General features: G+C 39.2%; 2 protein-coding genes across 2 annotated transcripts in view; one reads left to right on the forward strand and one right to left on the reverse strand.

Annotated features, from left to right (window-relative positions):
* The window catches only part of LOC101847874 (SET domain-containing protein 9), a gene marked incomplete in the record, with an annotated part of 8,889 nt that extends 6,888 nt beyond the window's left edge, over positions 1-2,001 (forward strand). The window contains 2 exon segments of the mRNA XM_005098302.3: positions 111-239; positions 1,467-2,001. Coding sequence (XP_005098359.2) covers positions 111-198 — 88 coding nt within the window.
* A 6,262-nt stretch (positions 2,002-8,263) lies between these two features.
* On the reverse strand, positions 8,264-20,482 carry LOC101862648. Its single transcript, XM_005098283.3, has 10 exons — positions 19,310-20,482; positions 17,431-17,539; positions 16,061-16,222; positions 15,208-15,378; positions 13,701-13,774; positions 12,765-12,962; positions 11,541-11,634; positions 10,577-10,710; positions 9,635-9,778; positions 8,264-8,719 (listed from the first exon to the last, which is right to left on the reverse strand). The coding sequence occupies exons 1-10, from the start codon at positions 19,793-19,795 to the stop codon at positions 8,591-8,593; spliced, it is 1,701 nt and encodes a 566-aa protein (XP_005098340.1). The 5' UTR covers positions 19,796-20,482; the 3' UTR covers positions 8,264-8,590.
* Positions 20,483-20,750: the final 268 nt, after the last annotated feature.

The raw sequence follows: 20,750 nt of genomic DNA on the forward strand, positions 1-20,750 counted from the left end.
TGTTCATGGCCTATACCCTGGTGCAGGGTGAGAAAGTGTTTGTCCGTGGCCTATACCCTGGTGCAGGGTGAGAAAGGCAATGATGATGAATTTTCCTGTTCTATCTTCAGAATGCTGCGAATCGTGGCGCTGGTGTCACTGCGAGAAATACAAAGCGGAGAGGAGCTGTTCTCTTCTTACTTCACCATCGTCAGATAATGGAAAGACAGTTGAATGGTGTGAATTCTAATGCAGTTTCTGTGAGTAGAATTTTATGAATATATACACCATGCACACTGCCATTGGGATTGAATCAAAGTCAGGACTAGCCAGATTTTTCTCCTTGACACAATAGGGCCGATTTGACTTGTGGCTTTAAAAATGCATTTGATTTTGAAGGTCACAATCAAATCTATTTCTGCCAAAATGGCAAGTTTTGTCCCATCCAGGGTAGTCATGACTGAGTTCGATGGCGGTGTGCACTCAACGTTAGATGTAGTTTTCACCAGTCTATAATTCAATGCTTTATGTCCAAGCCAAAGAGCTGGAATTCAAATGGCCGCTGGATCGGAAATGTAATGTAAAGTAAAAGTAATGCTTTATGTCTCCTGCCACTTGTTCAATTCTGCAATTCTCCGTAATTCCAACCACTCCAAAGGGATTTGAACAGACTAACAAATCTGGGACCAGCAAAGTTAGAGGCAAATTCTTTCCCCCATGCTTAGTAAATCAACATTTGAAAGAAAAATAAAACAAAAAAGGGAAGAAATCACTCTGAAAAATGGAATAGAGAGAGTCAGGGTGACGTAAATAGTCGGTAACAATGAACTGATCACTCTTCCATGTTGATATGTTGATATGTTATTTTGAGTTGCTTCCCTTCAGACTGGATTTCTATGATGTCTGCTAAAGTAAACTTTATTATTTCTCAAGTTATCAATATTATCATATTTCATTTACTGATTTAAACTTGCCATTCAAATGTGCTAAACAGTGGGATTTTAAATAGATTTATTTATGGTGTTGAGCTGTTGGTAGTAGAGTAACCCAATTATTCTGAAACCCTGTCCTCACTGTCCTCTATGTTTCTCACTGTTTTATTCAACCGAACCATTTGTAACGCAAACTGACAAAATGAGTTGTACGTCGGATTATAGCCCTACGGACATAGATATATATTTCAAATATTTTGTAGATTGAGTTTGTACAATTCGTTAGTATGAAATGATAAAATACACATTGAACTTGAAGAAAATGGCATCAATTGAAAATCTACAAATTCAACCCGTGTCAGTTTTCAGCAAATAAATTTAAATCCCCATTCGTCAATAGCCAAAAGTAGCTCATTTTGTTTGCATGCCTCACGTTGTCTACACTGGGTGTTATTTCATCAGTGATATGATACACAAACTTAGTTTCATTCTCTTCCATTTTTCATAACTGGCACTGAGAAATTCGATTCCTTTTTTCTTCTATCGCCTCCTAAGTGACTGTAAAACTGAGAAACCTGGCCGTTCCCCTGTGAGATGGGGACGTTGTGACGTTGTTCCACCAGTCATCTCCCCCTGATGACAGCACTGAGGGTTCAGACACTCTTCCTCTGACATGACGGAGAACGGATGAGAGCAAAGATCTGCTACAGCGCCTTATGGTTCCGCCGTTTGACGAGACACCTGGTTGGAAGTTCTAAAGAAAGGGGAACTTGATCTCACTACAGGACACCATGTAGATGGTCGGCCGGTGCTCTGGTGTGGTCTGCCCCTTCTCCTTCTTTCCTTTCAACTATCTATCAGCCTTACATAAATCTCTCTTCCTTCATTTTTTGAGTTTGTTATTCTCTTGTAACACCTCTAATCTTTGGCATTCATGATATTATTGTGTTGCAAGTGCTGTAAAACTTTTACTAAAACTAAAGGACATCAAAATTACCCAATGAATGTGTATATAATTTTTGGTCAATAATACAATTGTCAGTTTTGCCTGATTCTTGAGGTCATTACATAGAAAAATTAGAACCTCGAACTTGGTTTTGGTCCTTTGTCTATTGTTTTAGGTGTCATTATGAAATGTTAAACGGCAGGAAAGTTTTCCCAAAATGGAAAATCAGGGTGAATTTTAAAAATTTGCCTAAAAAATTAATTTTGAAAAGGAACCAGTTATAACTTGGTCTGTACTTTATTTTGGAGAACATAAAGAGGTCTGACTTTACGTAGAATTTTATCCAAAAAAATTTTTATTTTAAATTCTCTAAAAATGATCCATGTGTGGGTGTGGGGCGCACAAGGGTGTTAGAAATAGCCAAGGTCTAGTGAGTCAGCCAGGTAAATGTAGATTTCAAACAAATAAAAATGTGTCACGACGCAGTGGAACCGGGCGCTCGTCAAATTTTGGACGTGTGGAGCTATAGGTATCATTTTAAAGCTTGTTCATTTGTCTTGCTTTCGGTGAAAAAAATACTCGTATACCATGAATAGAAGTTGAGATATTTGCGATTGAAGGAGGTGGGGGGTCGCCTGGTTTCAGAGGTAAAATTAGCGAGAAAATGGCTGCCGAAGTTCGGTATCCTCCAAAGCTTGAGAGTCCTTAGAAACTGCAAATTACATTTTTGTGCCTAAAATCATTTTTCAGCAAAATCCACACTGAAATGTCTTTATAAATGGACCTTAAAGGTGCTAAGTCAAGAAACGAAAATTCGATAAAAATTGCCAAACAGAGAGAAAAAGGCATTTCTTCGATTTCATTATTTTGACGAGCACCTGATTTTACCACCATGCCTCACATATATGTTAACTATGGACGTTTTTTACGCCACCATCGATACAATTTAGATCATTCACAAGGCGGACTTCCGATCCTGCCTGTCAGGGCCAACCCAGGTTGAGAGCGATACATTGTAGCAGAAAGACCGAGATACTCCATACAAATTCTCTCACCACTCAGGAATTGAGCCCAGATCTCCTACATGTGACAGTGAAACACCTAACTGCTACACCACAGACACTGGTATATTTCACACAGAAAAGTTTTCTTTTTTCAAAAACTGAAATAACAATTGTGAGACATACTTACAAAAGAGTTACTTCTTGCAATTCACAAATCGATATATTAGCCAAAAATCGACACAAGGGGCAAATTTGTAGATTTTTCTATCTTTGTCTCTTTCATTAAGTATAACATGCCTTTCATTATTTTATACTTATAAATTGTAAAAACTTCACCTATAAGCGTGATGTATCTATTTCGATAGGGCTCGAACCCAAGAAGTAACTCATTTTGTCAGCATGCTTCAGAATTGCAAAGTTGACCGACGTTCTACACCGTCATCAGCACAATGTAGATAATTTGCAATGTAGTAATAGTAAATAATTTACAATGTGGGCTGATTCAGTCATGTTGGTCAAGGCCAAGCTTAGTGCAAAACCACAGTGTTCCATTCCAGGAGAAATAAAGAGACACTTGATTAAATAAACTCATGTCTTCTGCATTTATCGGAGAAGAGTCTAAGCATTGTACCTGTAGAGTCCCCTGATGATGAGAAACAACAGCAGTGACAAAGAAAACAGTTTTGAGATTAATGGAACATCTCTGTAATATTTATTTATTCTTTAACAGCATTTTTTTTTATGTATCTAGTGCAATATTATGACAACAGCTCTATTTCTACCGTAGAAAACAGAATCTGTAGAAATAAGAAAGAAGCATACAACAACCATTTAGATAAGAAAAAACAATAACACCTCTTAATGTAATACTAAAACAGTACACTAACACCTCAAAATACTATACCATAATATAGTACAACTTCCAAAGGTTTACGGGAAACCTAATAAACCATTCATTATGAGCAATGAGCAGGATACATCCTGGTAGAAAAAAACAACAACAGAAAAGAAGGCCAATATAGACCAAGTGGAATGCACAGGAAGTATAATATCTCTATAAATAGATCAAAATATCAGTAAACATCTTTGCAGTGTTTCAAGACAAAAAAAAAAAGATAGATCTAATGATGTCATGTTGAGCACAGTTTGAGTAAAAAGGAACACATCAGCATGATATAATAATAACAGCCATTTTAATCAGGGAAAAGGGAACAACGACACAAAAATAACAGCGGAAAGGAAAAGAAGTGTGACCTATCATCAGTAGTACACTCCAGCCACCCACACTGTATTATGGCATGATAGACGAAGTGAAGAGGATTTCAAACTTGATTTTTAATAACTACAATGTATTAACAAATGTTTATAACACTCAAGTCATTCTCATGTTCTTCATGCTCCAAGAAGTAAGTGGGACTCCGATCTTTTCACATCAAAGCTGCCAACTTTTCAAAACCAACAAACAGACTCTGACCACGCCGCAGGTCAATATGGTGGACAGTGGCCAAGAAACTACCCTCCAAACTCGTCACACACACTATAAATTAAAGCTATTATTATATGTGAGGCATCGTGGTGAAATCAGGCGCTCATCAAAGTACAGAAATCAGAGAAACGGTCATTTTTCTGTCAGTTTGAAAATTTGTTTTGAATTTTTGTGTCTTGGCTCAACACCTTGTATGTCCATTCGGAACACATTTGTGTGGATTTAATGGGAAAACGCTGATTAAAGGCACGAAAAATATAAATTTGCAGTTTCCAAGGACTCTTGAGCTGTGGAAGTCGCCAAACTTTGGCAGCCATTTTCTCACTAATTTTACTTCTAAAACCAGGGAACCCCATATCCTTCAATGGCAAATACCTCGACTTCTATTCAAGATAAGCTGATACTTTTTAAATCAAAACCAAGGCAAATGAACAAGCTTTACTTAAAGCGATACCAATAACTCCACATGCCCAAAAATAGACGAACGCCTGATTCCACCGCGTCGTGACACATATTTCCCTCACACAGGACAGCCTGCTAAAACACAGGGCAATCACTCACACTCACATTTCTTCAATATTTCATCAAAATTGCCGAGGAAACAGCCTCAGATCTTTCAGTTTTCGCAGCACATGACATAAAAGATGGGACAGAAACATGTTTCACATAAAGGATGGGACAGAAGCAGACATCACAGGAAAAATAAGAAATTCAGGAACAGCACATCTTCAACTTCAAAACATCTGGAAGGAAAATACATTATATATCACAGAAAACCAAACAAAGACTTTTCAATTCAAATGTGAAGTCGGTGCTGTTGTGTGGATGTAGAACATGAAAGTCAAAGGCCACAACAGGTGACTCAAGAAATTTCAGATATTTTTTAGCAAAAGACGGCTCTGAAAAATCCTCCTGACAGAATAAAAAGGCAAAGTCAAAAATGAAGAAATCTGATAGATGGCACAGATGCCAGTAGAACACCAAGACTGGCTCTTCAAAAAAACAAGAAACATCCTCAGCAGACAGTTGAGACAGGCACCACAGTGGAATCCTCAGGAGACAAGAGGCAGGGCTGCTAGGCCATGGGAGGCGTGGAAATATTGTCACAAGGAAACATCAAAGGTGAAACACAACTGGGGTCAGTGAGGGAAGCTTGCCAAAGACAGAAAAGGCTGGAAATTGCTTGCCCGCGGCTTATATTATACCCTGCCAAGGGTGAAGGGTATGGAGGATGATGGGCTTGGCCACTTCGCACCAGACACCACTGGTAATAAATAATATCCCCTGTGGAACACACCCCTCATACAACACTTTCCCAGGTAACATGGACCTTAGACAAGGGATAACATCATCTCACCAACATCACAAGTTTCAAAATGTCTGTTTGTTATCAACAGCCGAGACGGCACCAACTGCCTATCACATTGGGACTACAATTTTCCCCGTCGTTACAAAGTTCACACTTGCAGTGCTATAAAGATATTATTAAAAAACTAGTACAGTACTGAACAGTTAATCCGAAAACAGGGGTAAACCAAAGGAAAATACTAGAATCCCTTATTTTTTTCTGCGCTAGTTCAGCTATCTTTAGAAACCGAAAACATGACCAAACCAACAAATATCTGGCCGTACCGCAGATTTTAATGTAATGCAAAAAACAACACAACTGACAAAAAATAAAAATCTACACAATTTGCAAGTAAAGTGTTCTCACTCAGTTCAAAAACATGTCGATCAAAAAGTCATTGTTGAAGCAAAATCAGCCTATGGTTTCTAACAAAGATCAGTCTTGTTTTGTTTTTGGGCGTTTTTCTTTGGGTTTTTTTATTGGTCTGAGCCATCACACAACTACAACGCAAAGCGCAGGAAATTTTGTTAACAACTTGTCAAACTTGTGTCCGCCTCACTCCAGGCTTTGGCGCAGTTAATGCTTTTTTAAAAAAGATTTTAAGGTCAAAGTGTCACAGAGCAACTGCATGGGTTCTGTACACAGAGGATGTAAAAGTTAGTTAGACAGCTGCACGTCACGTGGTGACTCAGACTGCTGGGGTCTGATCGTCTTTCTTCCTTGTGCCAGAAGAGAAGATAACAAGAATGGGTTATGATTGCCGAATGATATGTTCTACAAAAAACGGAATCGGTATTTTTATTTTTTAAAGTTTTTTTTTTAATCGTACAGCTTCCACCCAATTTGTAATGATGGGCATCCCTGTGCAAGCAGCGACGAAAATCCTAACTGTTGCACTACCGTACAGACACTGGTCAAATGGGTGACCAGCACTACATGTACAACACAAGCACCAGATTGTAAAATAGATGATCAGTTACAGCACTGTAGTTGCATATAGATCTATAAAAAAGACATAATATTTTTGGCATATTGTCCAAACCCGACAAAAATATTTCCCATGTGACCAATTCTTCTGACCTTGTCATTTTTTCTAATTGTAATAACTGCTATAAAAAAAAAGCTTTTCTTATCAAATATCTAAGAAACAATCTCATGCCCCCCTCCTCCCTCCCCCCCCCCCCCAACCCCCTTTCCAAACCTACCAGAAATTCATACATGTGAAACTATGCCCCCCCCCCACCTCCCCGACCAACCCCTCACTGGCGACCCCTCCCTTCCAGAAGTTGGAGAATGTGACACTATCTCTCATCCGACACAGTCCAATCTAGACTTATAATGAGCAACAGAAGTAAATATCAGAATGGAAATATCTAAAGTAGGCAACATTCCATTAGTAACATAAGAATACAAAATACAAAACCAATATATATATCTTGCATCCAAAGTTGGTTATAAATAAATATCAGAATGGAAATATCTAAAGTAGGCAACAGTCCATTAGTAACATAAGAATACAAAATACAACACCAATATATATATATTTTGCATCCAAAGTTGGTGATGTTACATCATACAACAATGATAGAAATAGATTTATTTTGGACGTTTTTGAAGAGTCATAGTGGGACGGCTTCAACAACAACAACAGAGAAAAAAGTTCCGCTGATAGTTTAGTTTTAGTAGAGGTTTTACGGTGCTCTCAACTGCATAACGTCATATGAGCGCCAGAAGATTAGAGGTGTTACAAGAGAGGTAACAAACACCAAAAAAAAATGAAGGAGGAGAGATCAGGATGATAGATGTTTGATAGGAAAGAAGGAGGAGAGAACAAGATAAACAAGAGAACAGACGTTTGATAGGAAAGAAAGAGCAAACCACACCAGAGCGCCCGCCAGCCACTCGTTTGAATCTTTCAATCCCGTTTTCCCATGGAGTACGAACCCTGTCATTCTACAGGAATATAACTATTATAAAAGTATAAGAAAATGCAAATGTGCATGTAGACTCGAGAAGTCTTGTGGCAACAATGGACAGCATGAAAAACCATCTTGAAGCTCACATAGCATTGCACTATCTACATGCACTTATAAATATATATAAACTATGCAATTTTATAAATGTTCTACACCGACAAACAGTTTAGATCCTCTAGGAGGCTGGCTGCTTTGATCCACATGTCGCTGCCAACTCTGGCTGAGAGGGATGCAACATCCTAACAAAACAAAGATGGAGATATCTGATTTTTTTTTTTTTTTACCCTATCCGTACGTCCTGGAATTATTTGTACCCCCGGGGTTGTATTCTTCACATTTTAGAATACTTCTAGTACGAAGATCTCTTTGAAACTTTCAGTATTTCTCAAAACATCATTTTGACAGACTGCTATGCAAAGCGTACGGATCGGATTAACGAGTAAATTTCCTCTTTGAAAGTGGTGGCACAGGAGTTCCCCACGTCATATGGATACGATAGTAAAACACGACGTACGGATAGGGTTAAGTGGTGGCACAGAGTTCCCCACGTCGTATGGATACGATAGTAAAACACGACGTACGGATTGGGTTAGGGGACGACAAATCGCTCACTGCTCCACCACAGAAGCGGGTACCACAAATCTTGACTTGTACAATACGAAAACGCTTCAGAAGAACTATTGCTTCTAATTATAGGCTGTGAAAAAAAATATGGCAGGATCTTCCACAAAGACAGCCTCAAGAACAATCCATTTTATTCTTTTTCTGATCAGAAACTGCCACACATCCAGAACACCAAGAAGTCTTAAGACTTCTCTGAAAGAACACAACAACAATAGAAAAAAACGCTAACACTTATAAATAGAATTCTTCATAAGTCCCCCCCTCCCTCCTCCAAGAGAGATTCAAAGCTGTAGCTTCATGCCTTTGAGTTGACCGACCAGTCATACTTCAAAAAGCTCACTTTGAAGTTGCCGATCTTCAGAAGTTCTTCCAGGTCTTTCTTCTTCTGACCTGCGTCCATATGGCTGGCCACAAACTTCAGCAGCTGCAAAGAAAAAATTATACCAATAATAATAAAAATAATAATAATTGCATTTATATAGCCCATATCCACGCTCTAGAATTATGGTCTATGAGATTTACTGTTTATAATTGGGTGACCTTATTTGGGCTATATATGTATCCCAAATAAGCACTCCCCTTATTATTACCCTAACAGACCTTAGAACACTCAAAAAACATTCTCAGAAGCATATAGTATATAGTGCAAGAAACCAATTTAGAGTAGTCATTAAACTGGCTGAAAGAGGCTAACACATAGTTGCAATGTAATGGTTAGGCTCTTCACTCTTTGCTGTTGCACTTAGAAGATATAAGTTCCAGCCCTGAGATTGAAATGGGAAATTACATCAGCCAGTATCTTCATCTGCCCCCTGTGATACTGTACCTGACTCAGCCGGGGTGAACAGAACACACGGCACTGAAGCAGCCCACTTCCTACAATATTCATATCGGGTCAATAGTCAGTGGCACTACCCCGGGGGGATATCCGATCAATAGTCAGTGGCACTACCCCGGGGGGATATCGGGTCAAGAGGGGCATAACACAGTAAAAATCATTGAATGCAGCTGCTTTTTTTGTATTTTAGTGTTTTACAGCACTTGCAACACAATGGGGTCATATAAGTGTCGAAGATTAGAGGTATTACAAGCAATTAACCAACGTAAAAAAGAAGGAGAGATATAGATGACAGATGTTTGATAGGAAAAAAAGTGCAAGCTTCAGGAGAGCACCCACCGACTTCCCACAAATGTGGCTACCACTCTGCCAACTTTGATATGGGAAGTGGTCATTTGTTCATGTGACTGTCTTGGACACGTGGCAATTTGAGTATACTCAACTTATTACATAAAGCAAACATAAATAGGAACATAACGACAAATACTCAAAAGCTTGTACCTCTTTCTTATTGCTGCCGAAGTCTTCCTGATACCACTTAAATATGGCCGACAGTTTGACAGTTTTCGTCTTCACATCGACAAAACAGCCGTCGTCGTTCTCCACAAAGGCAGCAGCAGCGAGTGTCAGTTCCTCATAGATGTTCTACGAACACATGTGGAGGAGATGGGAGGGGAAAACCTCTTACACACTTTAGGTACAAGAAACTAAATTTTCAGCGTAGCTGTACGACAAATTCATCTGTTCCATGTGAAAGACCTCGATATCTATACCTGAGCATTTTTCAGACCATTCTCTTCCCTCTCAATCGATTTGTAAAGAGTACAGCAGCCATTTTAGTCAAATCAAAGTATTGCAAAATCCGCTACTTGGCTGCACCCTCATGTTTTATAGATAATAAATGGTATCAAATGTACCAAACATCTACACATTCAATAGAGGACAACCACAATAACGTCGATATAAGGAGCATTATTATTTTTCAAGACTGTGAGATGACTGCAAATCAGTATCTTATTGCCTCAGACAAGCAGATTTGTCCTCTCTTTGACAAAAACTTTGAGCCCTGCCCCGGCCAGTGTAACATTTGACATCCACACCGAGTGGTTCGGCTCTTTACTGTAGTGTACCAATAGCTCCGCATGTTGGAGTTACATTATCATACTTTTGGAGTTTTGAGGAAGGATTATTTGAAAACAATCCCAAGCTGACACTTTATTCCAATAGAAAATGAACTGATCTTTCTTTTAGTGCCATTTTTTCATTTGTTTCTCCACTGTTATTGTTCTAAAACATGGCATTTATAAGGCAAAACCATTGTAAACTACAACTCAACTGAGCCTGAAACCAAAACATTTCCCAGGAAACTCGTAAATTGTCAAATTAAACCTGAGAAAAACAGATAAAGAGAATTGTTTAAAATTGTCCAAATGCAGCAGCTACCTGTGCGGAGTAGGTTTTGATGGGGGGACAACTCTTGGCTCCACAGACCAGGCCGAAATGTATCAGGGGCTCATGGCGCTCTAAGGCGACTTTCAACCTGGGGTCATCTTTGCTGAAGGGGTTGGAGAACTGGCCTGCAGCAAACAGATGGGAACAGAACACATCAATAACTCAGTGTAACACTCCCACCACACGTCACTTTTCCAAATGTCTACAGTGCAGCCTCTTTATAAAGACCTTCGACATCCTCTGTGTAGCGACATGGTGCCCAGGTCCTGATTTTTTCCTTATACATCATTATTAATCTTTTTGGTTGCCCCTCTATAACGACAACTCTCTATAACGACATTTTTTTCTGGTCCCAACGATGTCGTTATAGAGAGGCTGCACTGTTCGGCCGAGTCACCAAGCAGTCCAGATAAAAAGTAAAAAAGATTTAACTGATTAAGAGCTATCAGTGAGAATTCTTGCAAGACCTAACAGTGTAAACACTGAGTAGGACTTCCCTTGTTAGACATCTTATTTAACAATGCCCCCCCCCCCCCAAAAAAAAAAAAGAATTAAAGATTGATTACCGGGAAATAATTTTTGTTTTCAGCTGGTCCACAGGTCTGTGTGCCCCAAATGCCTGCTGTACACACCTATATCGGTATTCCACATCTACCTCAAACCCGACTGTCCCCACAAGCCCATAAGTGAACTAAATAAGGAACCACATCAAGATACAAGTACAACTATGTTTTAGTAAAGAGTCTTACGGCACTTGCAACACAATAAGGTCATATAGATGTTGAAGATTAGAGGTGTTACAAGAGAGTAACAAACACAAAAAAGGAAAGGAGATAAAGATGATTAATGTTTGATAGGAAAGAAGGAGAGAACCACACCAGAGCACCCGCCAACCACCCACAAATACAACTCTAGCACCAGGGACAAAAGAAAAGCTTGTCATTCCAGCACGTACCTACTCCTTTCCTGTTGGCGCGGAGCACGCCGTTCTCAATGTCCTGTAGAGAGTAGGACTGACCACCAATTATGTACTTGGTGCTGTTGAAAAACTGGGCGAGAAAGACCAAGCAAGCATACTTTACTGCCGTCAATAGAGAAAACAAAATCAGGCAAGGATTACATAAATCTTTAAAAAGAATCTTCTTTTTTTTATGCTTTAGTAAGAGTTTTACAGCACTTGCAACAAAATAAGGTCATATGAGTGCCGAAGAATACTTGTGTTGCAAGAGAGTAACACACACAAAAAAGGAGGAGAGATAAGGACGATAGATGTTTGATAGGAAAGAGGGAGCAAACCACACCAGAACACCCGCCAACCACCAACAAGAATCTCCTGCAAAACAGTGCAGTGCACAAGGGACCATAGTCTCAAAAGTCTATATAAACCCCAAGTAGTTTAGAGTTTTAATACATGTTCATCTCAAGAACTTCAGAAAATAGTGAAAAATAGAATGAAACTCAAAATTGTTTCAATTTGAACCCTTTATCTCCAGAAAACCAATCCCAGCAGTTCGCGGTTCGAACCCCTAAGCCGTTGAAATGCTGGCAGTGGCTCGGGCACATCCATTTACGACGACTTCGACGTCAAATTAGTTTTTGGCAATTGCCAAACACAAGCTTCTTTTATCGTAAATTCTTTCATAGGATGAAGAACTATCAATATAGCTACGTTTGTTTTGATTTACTGACCAAGTAAGTGACATATATGTCACTTTTAGATTCCGTACCAAAAGAGGGGCACGATATAGTGGGTTTACTGCCTTCGGAGATAAAGAGTTTAAAGTAGCGCCAGAATTTGTCCATGCATTTTCGGGATGAGTATTTGGTCGCTTTTAAGAACAACGGGGCCATCCCAAAAAAAGCTGTTTTGAGAAAATTGAAGGTAAAGTTTTTGAATCCTTATTCAGTTTCTTTAAAAGACAAGGAGAGTTTTCTCTATAACTAAGCAAATATACACACCAATGAAACCAAACTTCTCTTACAGATAGGGCAATGCCCACTTTTGGTGTAGGTCAAGATTTCTGGAAAACCCTGAATTATCTGGGTTAGCCCACTTGTCCTTAAAAGCGACCATTTGTCCTTTTCATCAAACTGAATTCTTAGCACAGGGTGGTCCCTACAGTGCCAAATTCTTCTCAAACTGCCACTAAACAAGCTCAGAACAGCCTCATCTTCTCACCTTGTATCTTCCCCACAGGTTGGTGGGTGGGCCTCTCTCTATGTTGGCGTGAATCACTAAAGCGTTGTAGATGTTGATGAAGAAGGCCAGCTTCTCCTCGCGACTGGCGCTCTCCACGTCCACTCTCAGCAGCTCTCTCGTCATCTTTTTGTACACCTGGAACTCATCACTGGCCTTCATTCCTTGGTAGTCCACCGCCTGAACAAAGATACCATTGTGGGGGGTGGTAGGAGGTTGTGGGAGGTAGTGAGACATTGTGGGAGGTGGTGGGAGGTAGTGGAAGGTGGTGGGAGGTAGTGGGAGGTGGTGGGAGGTGGTAGGAGGTGGTGGGAGGTAGAGAACAGAAGACTTGACTTCTTTTCTCTACTTACAAGGCTGGTAAGTTTTAGTAAAAGTTTTAAGGCACTTGCAACACAATAAAGTCATATAAGTGCCAAAGATTAAAGGTGTTACAAGACAGTAACAAACACCAAAAAAAAGGAGGGGAGATAAAGATGATAGATGTTTGATAGGAAAGAAGAAGCAAACCACACCAGAGCACCCGCCAACCACCCACAAGGCTGGTAAAGAAGGGGGGGAGGGGGGTGGATACATTCTTTCCTCTTTCGCTTTACACCACAGAGCACCAATGTTCAGTAGAGAGTAGAGGGAGAGAAAAATGTTTAGGTATGCTGACAAAATCTTGAATCAGTTACTTCTTTTATTTAAGCCCGATGGACGTAGATACATCAAATTTCAAGGCTGTTATTATTCAATTTTAAAAAAGGAAAAAATAAAAGACGTGTAAAAGATTTTTAACAAGTGGCATCAGTCGAAACTCTTAACATTTGACTCCAATTATCAAATTCCTTTAGTTCCATCCAAAAAAAAATCAAAAGAAGATAGAAAAAGCCCTACCATGGCAAAATGCTAAGTCAAATGACCCTAATACCTCACCTTTCCATCAGCAGACAAAAACACACTGTACAGCTTCAGAATCATCTTCCTCAAGTGATCTCCAATCTCGTTCGCTATGGAATAAAGAAACAATACAAAAAAGAACTAAATATACCATAAACACTGAAACATCGTAAAATAATGGAAACAGACCATTCAGCACTAAAGAGGCTACCTCTCAGCTGTTGGAGAAAAAAAAGTCTAATTTGAAAGAAATGCTCCATCAGTTTGGAACTCTCTTCCCCAACCCTTGAGACATAAAACATCTGAGTCTAAATTTTAAAAATCTTTAAAGACACATTTAATGACATCATTTTTATGTCAGTAGATTCATGTTCAGTACAATGTTATGTAAATGACTATGTATCCATTTGTGTATTTAGTGCATTGCATATGTATTTAGTGAATTGATGTATTTAGTGAATTCCATTGTGCATATTATTTTATTTAAATATATGTGCTCATTTCATGACGATGTGTAAGCGTGCGCGTGTGATAAGCAAGTAGATGTGTGTGTGTGCGTGCGTGTGTGTGTGTGTGTGTGTGTGTGTGTGTGTGTGTGTGTTTGGCGTACATGTGTGTGCACATGTGTGCGTTTTAATGTGTTTGTGTATGTATGTGTGTGTGTTTGTGTGTGTATATGAGTGTGTATGTGCGTGTGTGTGTGTCGCGTGCATGAATATTGTTCGTACATGCATTTATGCAAAGCGCCTAGAGCTGTGTTTACACGGGAGTGGGTGCTATGGAAATGATCTTCATTATTATTATTATTATTATTCTTATTGCAACTTTCTTTTTCTCTAATCAGCAAATCAAAAAATATTTGGTAACCTAACATATCAAAATAATCAATATTAGTTGAGAAAAAAAACGTTTGCTTTAATCTAAAAGTAAGAAAATATCATAAACTATCATTACCAAATATAGGGACATTTCTCTTGCAGAAAAAAAGGCTATCTGGATCAAAATCATTCAACGGCTGTATCAAAAGCCTCGAACGCAAGGCTCTTAACATCAACAAAGAGTCTAACAAAGCAACACCTCTTTATATTTTGTAATTTCCTTTGTGATGAGCACCTCAGCCAGTGTGTGTGTGTGTGAGTGTGTGTGTGTGTGTCAAAGAGATATCTTAGCTCAAAACATATTTGTTAAGTAAATTTCTTATATTAAGATTTTTAAGACAACTTTAAGCGATTTCCTCAAATGATCCAACCTCGTGCAGCCTCATTCATAGTTTATATCTGCCCTGAAAATTTTTTTAAACTCTCTTGATATTTCCAAACCATTCTTTAAACATTTTTTTTCCTTCTCTCATCCGCTGTAGTTCCTAGACAAAAACCTGTCTTTGACGAGTTCCGGTGAATTTCCTGGACACCCCCTTTGAAAATTATATGCTTTTTGGAGAAAAAGGAAAGACTCATTTCTTAACGGGAATGCACAAAAAGGGTACAAACGGCGGATAAAAGTAAGAAAACATCTGCCCTGAAACAAGACTGTAGGAATTTACCAGTTTTGGGGACACACTCTGTCATAGGTCCATTGTTGAGAGCGTCACTTTCATCATCCTCAACAAGTGTAAACAGCTCACTTCCAGTGGAAAATTTCCCCGAGGCATCCTCTCCTCTCACGAACCGCCGGTCTAGGAGGGCTTGGCCTATTTCCACAGCTTTTTGTTCATCTAAAGTCAGAAGACAAAAACACCAACAGGGGAACTTAACGCAAAAAATTAGTAAACTTTACATAAGGGGAAAAAAATCTGTCCATAGAGTATAGATTAACATTAAAAAAGCATGTTAAAAGATATAATATGCCACCACATTATTACTTCTAACATTATTTACCTTAAAAAAATACTGACAAAACACATTCTACAGGAATCACTGTCTTTAGTTTAGTTTAGTTTTAGTAGAGGTTTTACCGCGCTCGCAACTACAGAAGGTCATATGACTGTCTAGTTGTCATTACCAACTACCTGCAAAAAGCAAAAACTTAACAGCATTACGGTAACTTTATTAAGATGCCTGGTGCAGATACACGCTATAACTACTAACATTTTAAAATAACCAAGTTTAAATTCAATGTTGTTTATAAATGCTGAAATGTCACTGAGTCTATTTGAAAGTTCAAGAAGTACAAAATAAGTCGGGAAACACACTTATGTCAGGGCAAAATAAAACATTTAGAAAAATATAGCCAGGGCAAAATAAAACATTTAGAAAAATATAGCCAGTACTTGGGGGGACTTTAAAAAAAATTATCTTTTCTGAAAAGAATCGTTTTCTTATTAATTTTTTTGTTATTACTCATAGTATAGTCCAGTACCTTGGATAAAACGAAATATTTAAGTGCTTAAAAATTACCTGAATCTTTTTTCTCCTTCACCCACTTCACAAAGTCCTTGCCAGTTAAACCATTCTTCTTCGACTTGAAAAAGCTACCGTGCGTTCTGATGACGTTGTCTTTCCTCAATTCATTCATCAAGAGGAAATATTCATCTGGCTCACACTGAAAGCTGAAAGGATCTGAAAAAAAGAAGTTTGCTGGAGATGAACACATTTATGAATATAAAGTCAAAATACAGTGGAAACTGTGTGTGACAGCCATCCAAGGAGAAAAATGGCCTTACACGACAGGTAGCTGTCTTACACAGTTTCAATATAATGGAAAGAAATATGCCAGGAAGGAAGTGGGAGGTAGCAGGTCAGACTGTGTATATATGTGAGGCGTCGTGGTGAAATCAGGCACTCATCAAAATGATCAAATCGAAGAAAACGGCATTTTTCTACCGGTTTGGCAATTTTTTTCAAATTTTCGTTTTTGGCTCAAGACCTTTTATGTCTACTTAAAAACAAATTTCTGTCTGGATTTTGCTGAAAAACTTAAAACGTAAATTTTCATTTGCAAAGGACTCTCAAGCTATCGATAAATTTACCTCTGAAATCAGGTGACCTCCACCTTCTTCAATCGGAAAAATCTCGACTTCTATAAATGATGGGTATTTTTTTCATCGAGGCAAGAAAAATAAACAAGCTTTAACGATGACAGCATTAACTCAACATGCCCAAAAACTGACGAGCGCCTGATTCTACTGCATCGTGACACAGATATGTAATAACAATCGTGACATGTAATAACAATAACCCCAATCTACTACACCAGAAAGATCCTTCGGTCCTTCATGCATAATAGAAAAGTTTATTTGTCACCATTGCAATTGAGATCAGATTCCTAACTTCATTTGATCCTATTTTACACTTTACAGGGAGAGCAAAACAACATGCAGTTTTTCTTGGGACAGAGAAAATAGTTTTTTGGGAGAGCTTGAACCATAAGTCACTTCTACGGGTACACGGTACACTTTGATTACAATCGTAGGGTCACACTGAATTTTCTTTTTTGAGGGTTATCTTAGATTTAAACTCTGGTGCACATTTTTGGCTCTCTCTCTCTCTCTCTCTTCTAATAATAATAGATAGCATTTGTATAGCGCAAATCCCCGCTCAACAGCAAGCTCTATGCGATGCCGACAGCACGTAGGAACTCAACGCTTGCTCGAGGGTCCTTAAAAAAAGCTGAAAGTGGGTCACTGAAATATCCCAGCACACATTTTTGGCTAAAACTATATATCAAACCAGTCAAACACACATAAATAGCACTGAATAATGCATTGGGAGAGCACTAGAAAAGAAAAAAGAAACAAAAAACATTGACATAAAAAACCTTGCCTGACCTGCATCAGCGACCGCAGTGCTAGGGTCTGGAATGACTGGCCCATCATCTGGCATAGGATTTTTTTTCAGTTCATCAATGTATCCTTGCAGCTTTCCCTTGTCAGCTATCTGTTAGGAGAGGAAACAACAAAATACACATAAACAAAATATACTTGGAGGTGTCAGTGGGTACCCAGCCACAGACAACGAAAGATCTTTTGCGGAGGTTAGTGTTTCAATGCCTGTAAAAAATGTAGTTTCTGTACTGTATGCTATCAGGTCTCCTGAAGTATTCAAAGTATACTTATCTATTGTAAAAGTTAAAACTTAGTAACAACAAGTGGCGTGGGCTCCTGTGATCTAGAAGTTGAGGTGTTTGCCTCTCATTCACTTTCCTGATTCGAATTCGGACAGTGATGGAAAATTTTCTTCTCTAAGATTTTCTCCTTCCACCTACTGTCCTGCTCTCTAACAATGTTCCCGTCTGCTTTCCTCCTTTGCCCCCCTCCTCTGGGCTCCAGACTCTTTCTGTGCTGCAGCCTTTCTAGTTTCTACTGCTACTCCTTGGCTCCTTCTTGCCGCTGTCTTTCAGCCACACCCCTGATCTTAAGGTAGTAACAAAGATCTACACCTAGCCTGCTCGGATAAAGGGAAAAAAATTTCTGAGGTCCAATGTGCAAGTTGTGCACATTAAAGATCCCTTGGTGGTCCAAAAGCGAAAAGAGCAGGCTTTAGCATTCACCCGTGCAAAATTCAAAATTTCCTAACCACTGAAAATAAATGTGTCCCGTGCACTCATAAAATGACCTATAGTTGCGAGTGCCGTAAAACATTACAAATTATCTACAAAAAAAGGAGTACTCTGCTTCTGCCTCCCCCACTCTCTTTCGGTTTTCCTTCCCCTCCTCATTTGTCAATTTGTGCTGACAAGCATTGAAGTTGTACATGTGTTATTTATATATTATATATATATATATATTTATGTGTGAATACTTTTAGCCCATTAACATGTTTTATAATAAACAAAAACGTTTTAAATTGATTTAGATCTACATAAATCTATCTAACTTAACACATTCTCACTTAATAAATTTCTCAGTTCAATTTCCTACCATATATAGTCTAGGCTATAGAGATCTATTTCACGTAATTATAATAGGGCCTAAAACTAGGAAAGTTTGGCAAAACATTCTCTACCCACAGTCATGGTTCTGGCTGGCTGTAAGGTAGCCCCCCCCCCCCCACCCCCCACCCCTCACCCCCCTGTAATGGCATCTCTTGATCTCCTCACTTGGCAAGACGAGAAATAATTACTTCCTGGTCCATTCACAGGGAGAATGAACATTGACATGATTGTACCCGACTAAATTTCCTGTGGACATTCTTGCCAGCCAAAAATTAATCATGACAACATCAAATCGAAATTATACTTTCTGCAGAGCTTGTCTTTGACTTTTTACTTTTTATATTCTTCATTTATTTATAGTCTTGAAGGTAAAAACATCAAAGGGGGCTCTCGTGGCCTAGAGGTGAAGGTGTTGGCCTCTCATTCAAAGGTCCCGGGTTCGAATCCGGGTAAAGACCGAAAAATTTTCTTCTGTTAAATTGTCTCCTTTCACCTCCTTTCCTGCTCTCAAGCAATGTTCTGTTGTCTGCGTTCATTTCCACTTTCTGCCCCCACCCCCTCACCTCCTTTGCCCCCTCCTTTGGGCTCCTGACTCTTTCTGCAGCCTTTCTGAACTACTGCTCCTCCTTGGCTCCTCCTTACTGCACTCATGACCATATAGTCTAGGCTATATATAGAGATCTAGATCTAGATCTATAGCAAACGCAAATGCTGAGGAGATGCAGCTGTTCATTTTTTTAACTAAAAAAGGTGAACACAGTCTTCAAACTTACCAGCTTTGTCAAGGAATCGTTGCCTCCGATGAAAACGTTATTGAAAAAAATTTGAGGAACGGTTTTCATTCCACTTTTCTTCGACACTTCATCTCTGATGTGAGGAAATAAGTCTAACCGAACGTCCGAAAAAGGAAGATCCAACTCTTTCAAAGCTTGTTTTGCTTTCATGCAGTGGGGACATCCTAATATTGAGTAAACGACAATCGTACCTTTTAGAGGTGTCGACATGATAATAATACCGGGTGGCGATCGAAATTTGGTCCTTTGAGTCCAGAACAAAATTGATCTTGTTGCAGACTTTCTCAGAGGTCTGACCAATTCAACTGGGCAACCAATTCTTCTAGAGGAAATTATTGATCTTGTTGTAGAGAGCCACAGAAATGTCCAACCAACCTGCCGTTGCTGCACACAAAAAGTTCCAACTTTCTGACTGAGCAGAACGGGCCTCAAAGTTCTTATATAATTTACTGAGAAAAATACCATGGTTTTCTCCCTTGGTACTGTCTATCGATTGACCTACATAGCTTCCTCCATTCATTCACTGAACCGAAGCGACATGATCATTATGACTGTGCAGGGTGACACTTTGTAGGGGTGAAAATGTTGAACTAGCCTAACCGTATGAGCTCAATAGATCTAACACAATGACCGAGCAGAATGTCGGCACAAACGGTACTGAGGTGAGAATGTCGAACGAAGTCCGAGGCGAGGTGAGCAGAGCGGCGGGCCAACTGTGCTCCCCCCAATGAGAATATCATATAGGCTACAGTATAGGCCTAAGGGCCTAGGCCTAATTAGTAATCCTCTTTGGCTCACTCCCACCAAAGATTGTCTACTACACATGCTACGACAGGATCTCTGCTCACACTGCTCGACAGAACCGGAAATTGGTTTGTTTATTATAACAATTATTATGTATATCTACACGTGAAGGGGGATACAAAACCGGTTAGGCCTAGGAATAGTAACCTCTAGAACTATACTATTGCTTGTCAGGTGCGATGGGTGGGTCAAAATGTGGGTGCGGCGACTCAGAAATGACGGTAAGTTGAGTTCAAGTTCAAAGTTACGATTTCCTATGTTCAGACTAGAGAAACGCCAAAATAAAATAATGTAGGCATAGTGAGTGTGTATGTTTGTGTATGTGTGAGTGCACGAGTGATTGATTGATTGTATTAGGGTCACGCGCACACACACACACACACACACACACACACGCACGCACGCACGCACGTACACGCACTTGCACACATACAACAGTAATCGGATATATAATGTAATTGTAAAGCTGTGTTGTTGTTTTTTTGTAGTGTTTTACGGCGATTGCAACTGCTTAATAAGGTCATAATATGAGCGTGCGGCAGATACCAAGCATTTTTAGTTGGTAAGACATTTTGAATTTTGCCTGGGTGGCGACTGAAGCCTATTCTTATCGATT

The sequence above is a fragment of the Aplysia californica genome, unplaced genomic scaffold (genome assembly GCF_000002075.1).
Source record: "Aplysia californica isolate F4 #8 unplaced genomic scaffold, AplCal3.0 scaffold00178, whole genome shotgun sequence".
NCBI lineage: Eukaryota > Metazoa > Mollusca > Gastropoda > Aplysiida > Aplysiidae > Aplysia > Aplysia californica.

What these genes read in the sequence shown, in the direction of transcription:
- LOC101862648 (XM_005098283.3), bottom strand. Translation starts at nt 19,795, where the DNA reads ATGGTATTTTTCTCAGTAAATTATATAAGAACTTTGAGGCCCGTTCTG. An exon ending in AGAGTGTGTCCCCAAAACTG is followed by an intron (nt 13,775 to 15,207) that starts GTAAATTCCTAC and finishes TTTATTCCATAG; the next exon opens with CGAACGAGATTGGAGATCAC. An exon ending in CGCCAACAGGAAAGGAGTAG is followed by an intron (nt 10,711 to 11,540) that starts GTACGTGCTGGA and finishes TGTTTGCTGCAG; the next exon opens with GCCAGTTCTCCAACCCCTTC.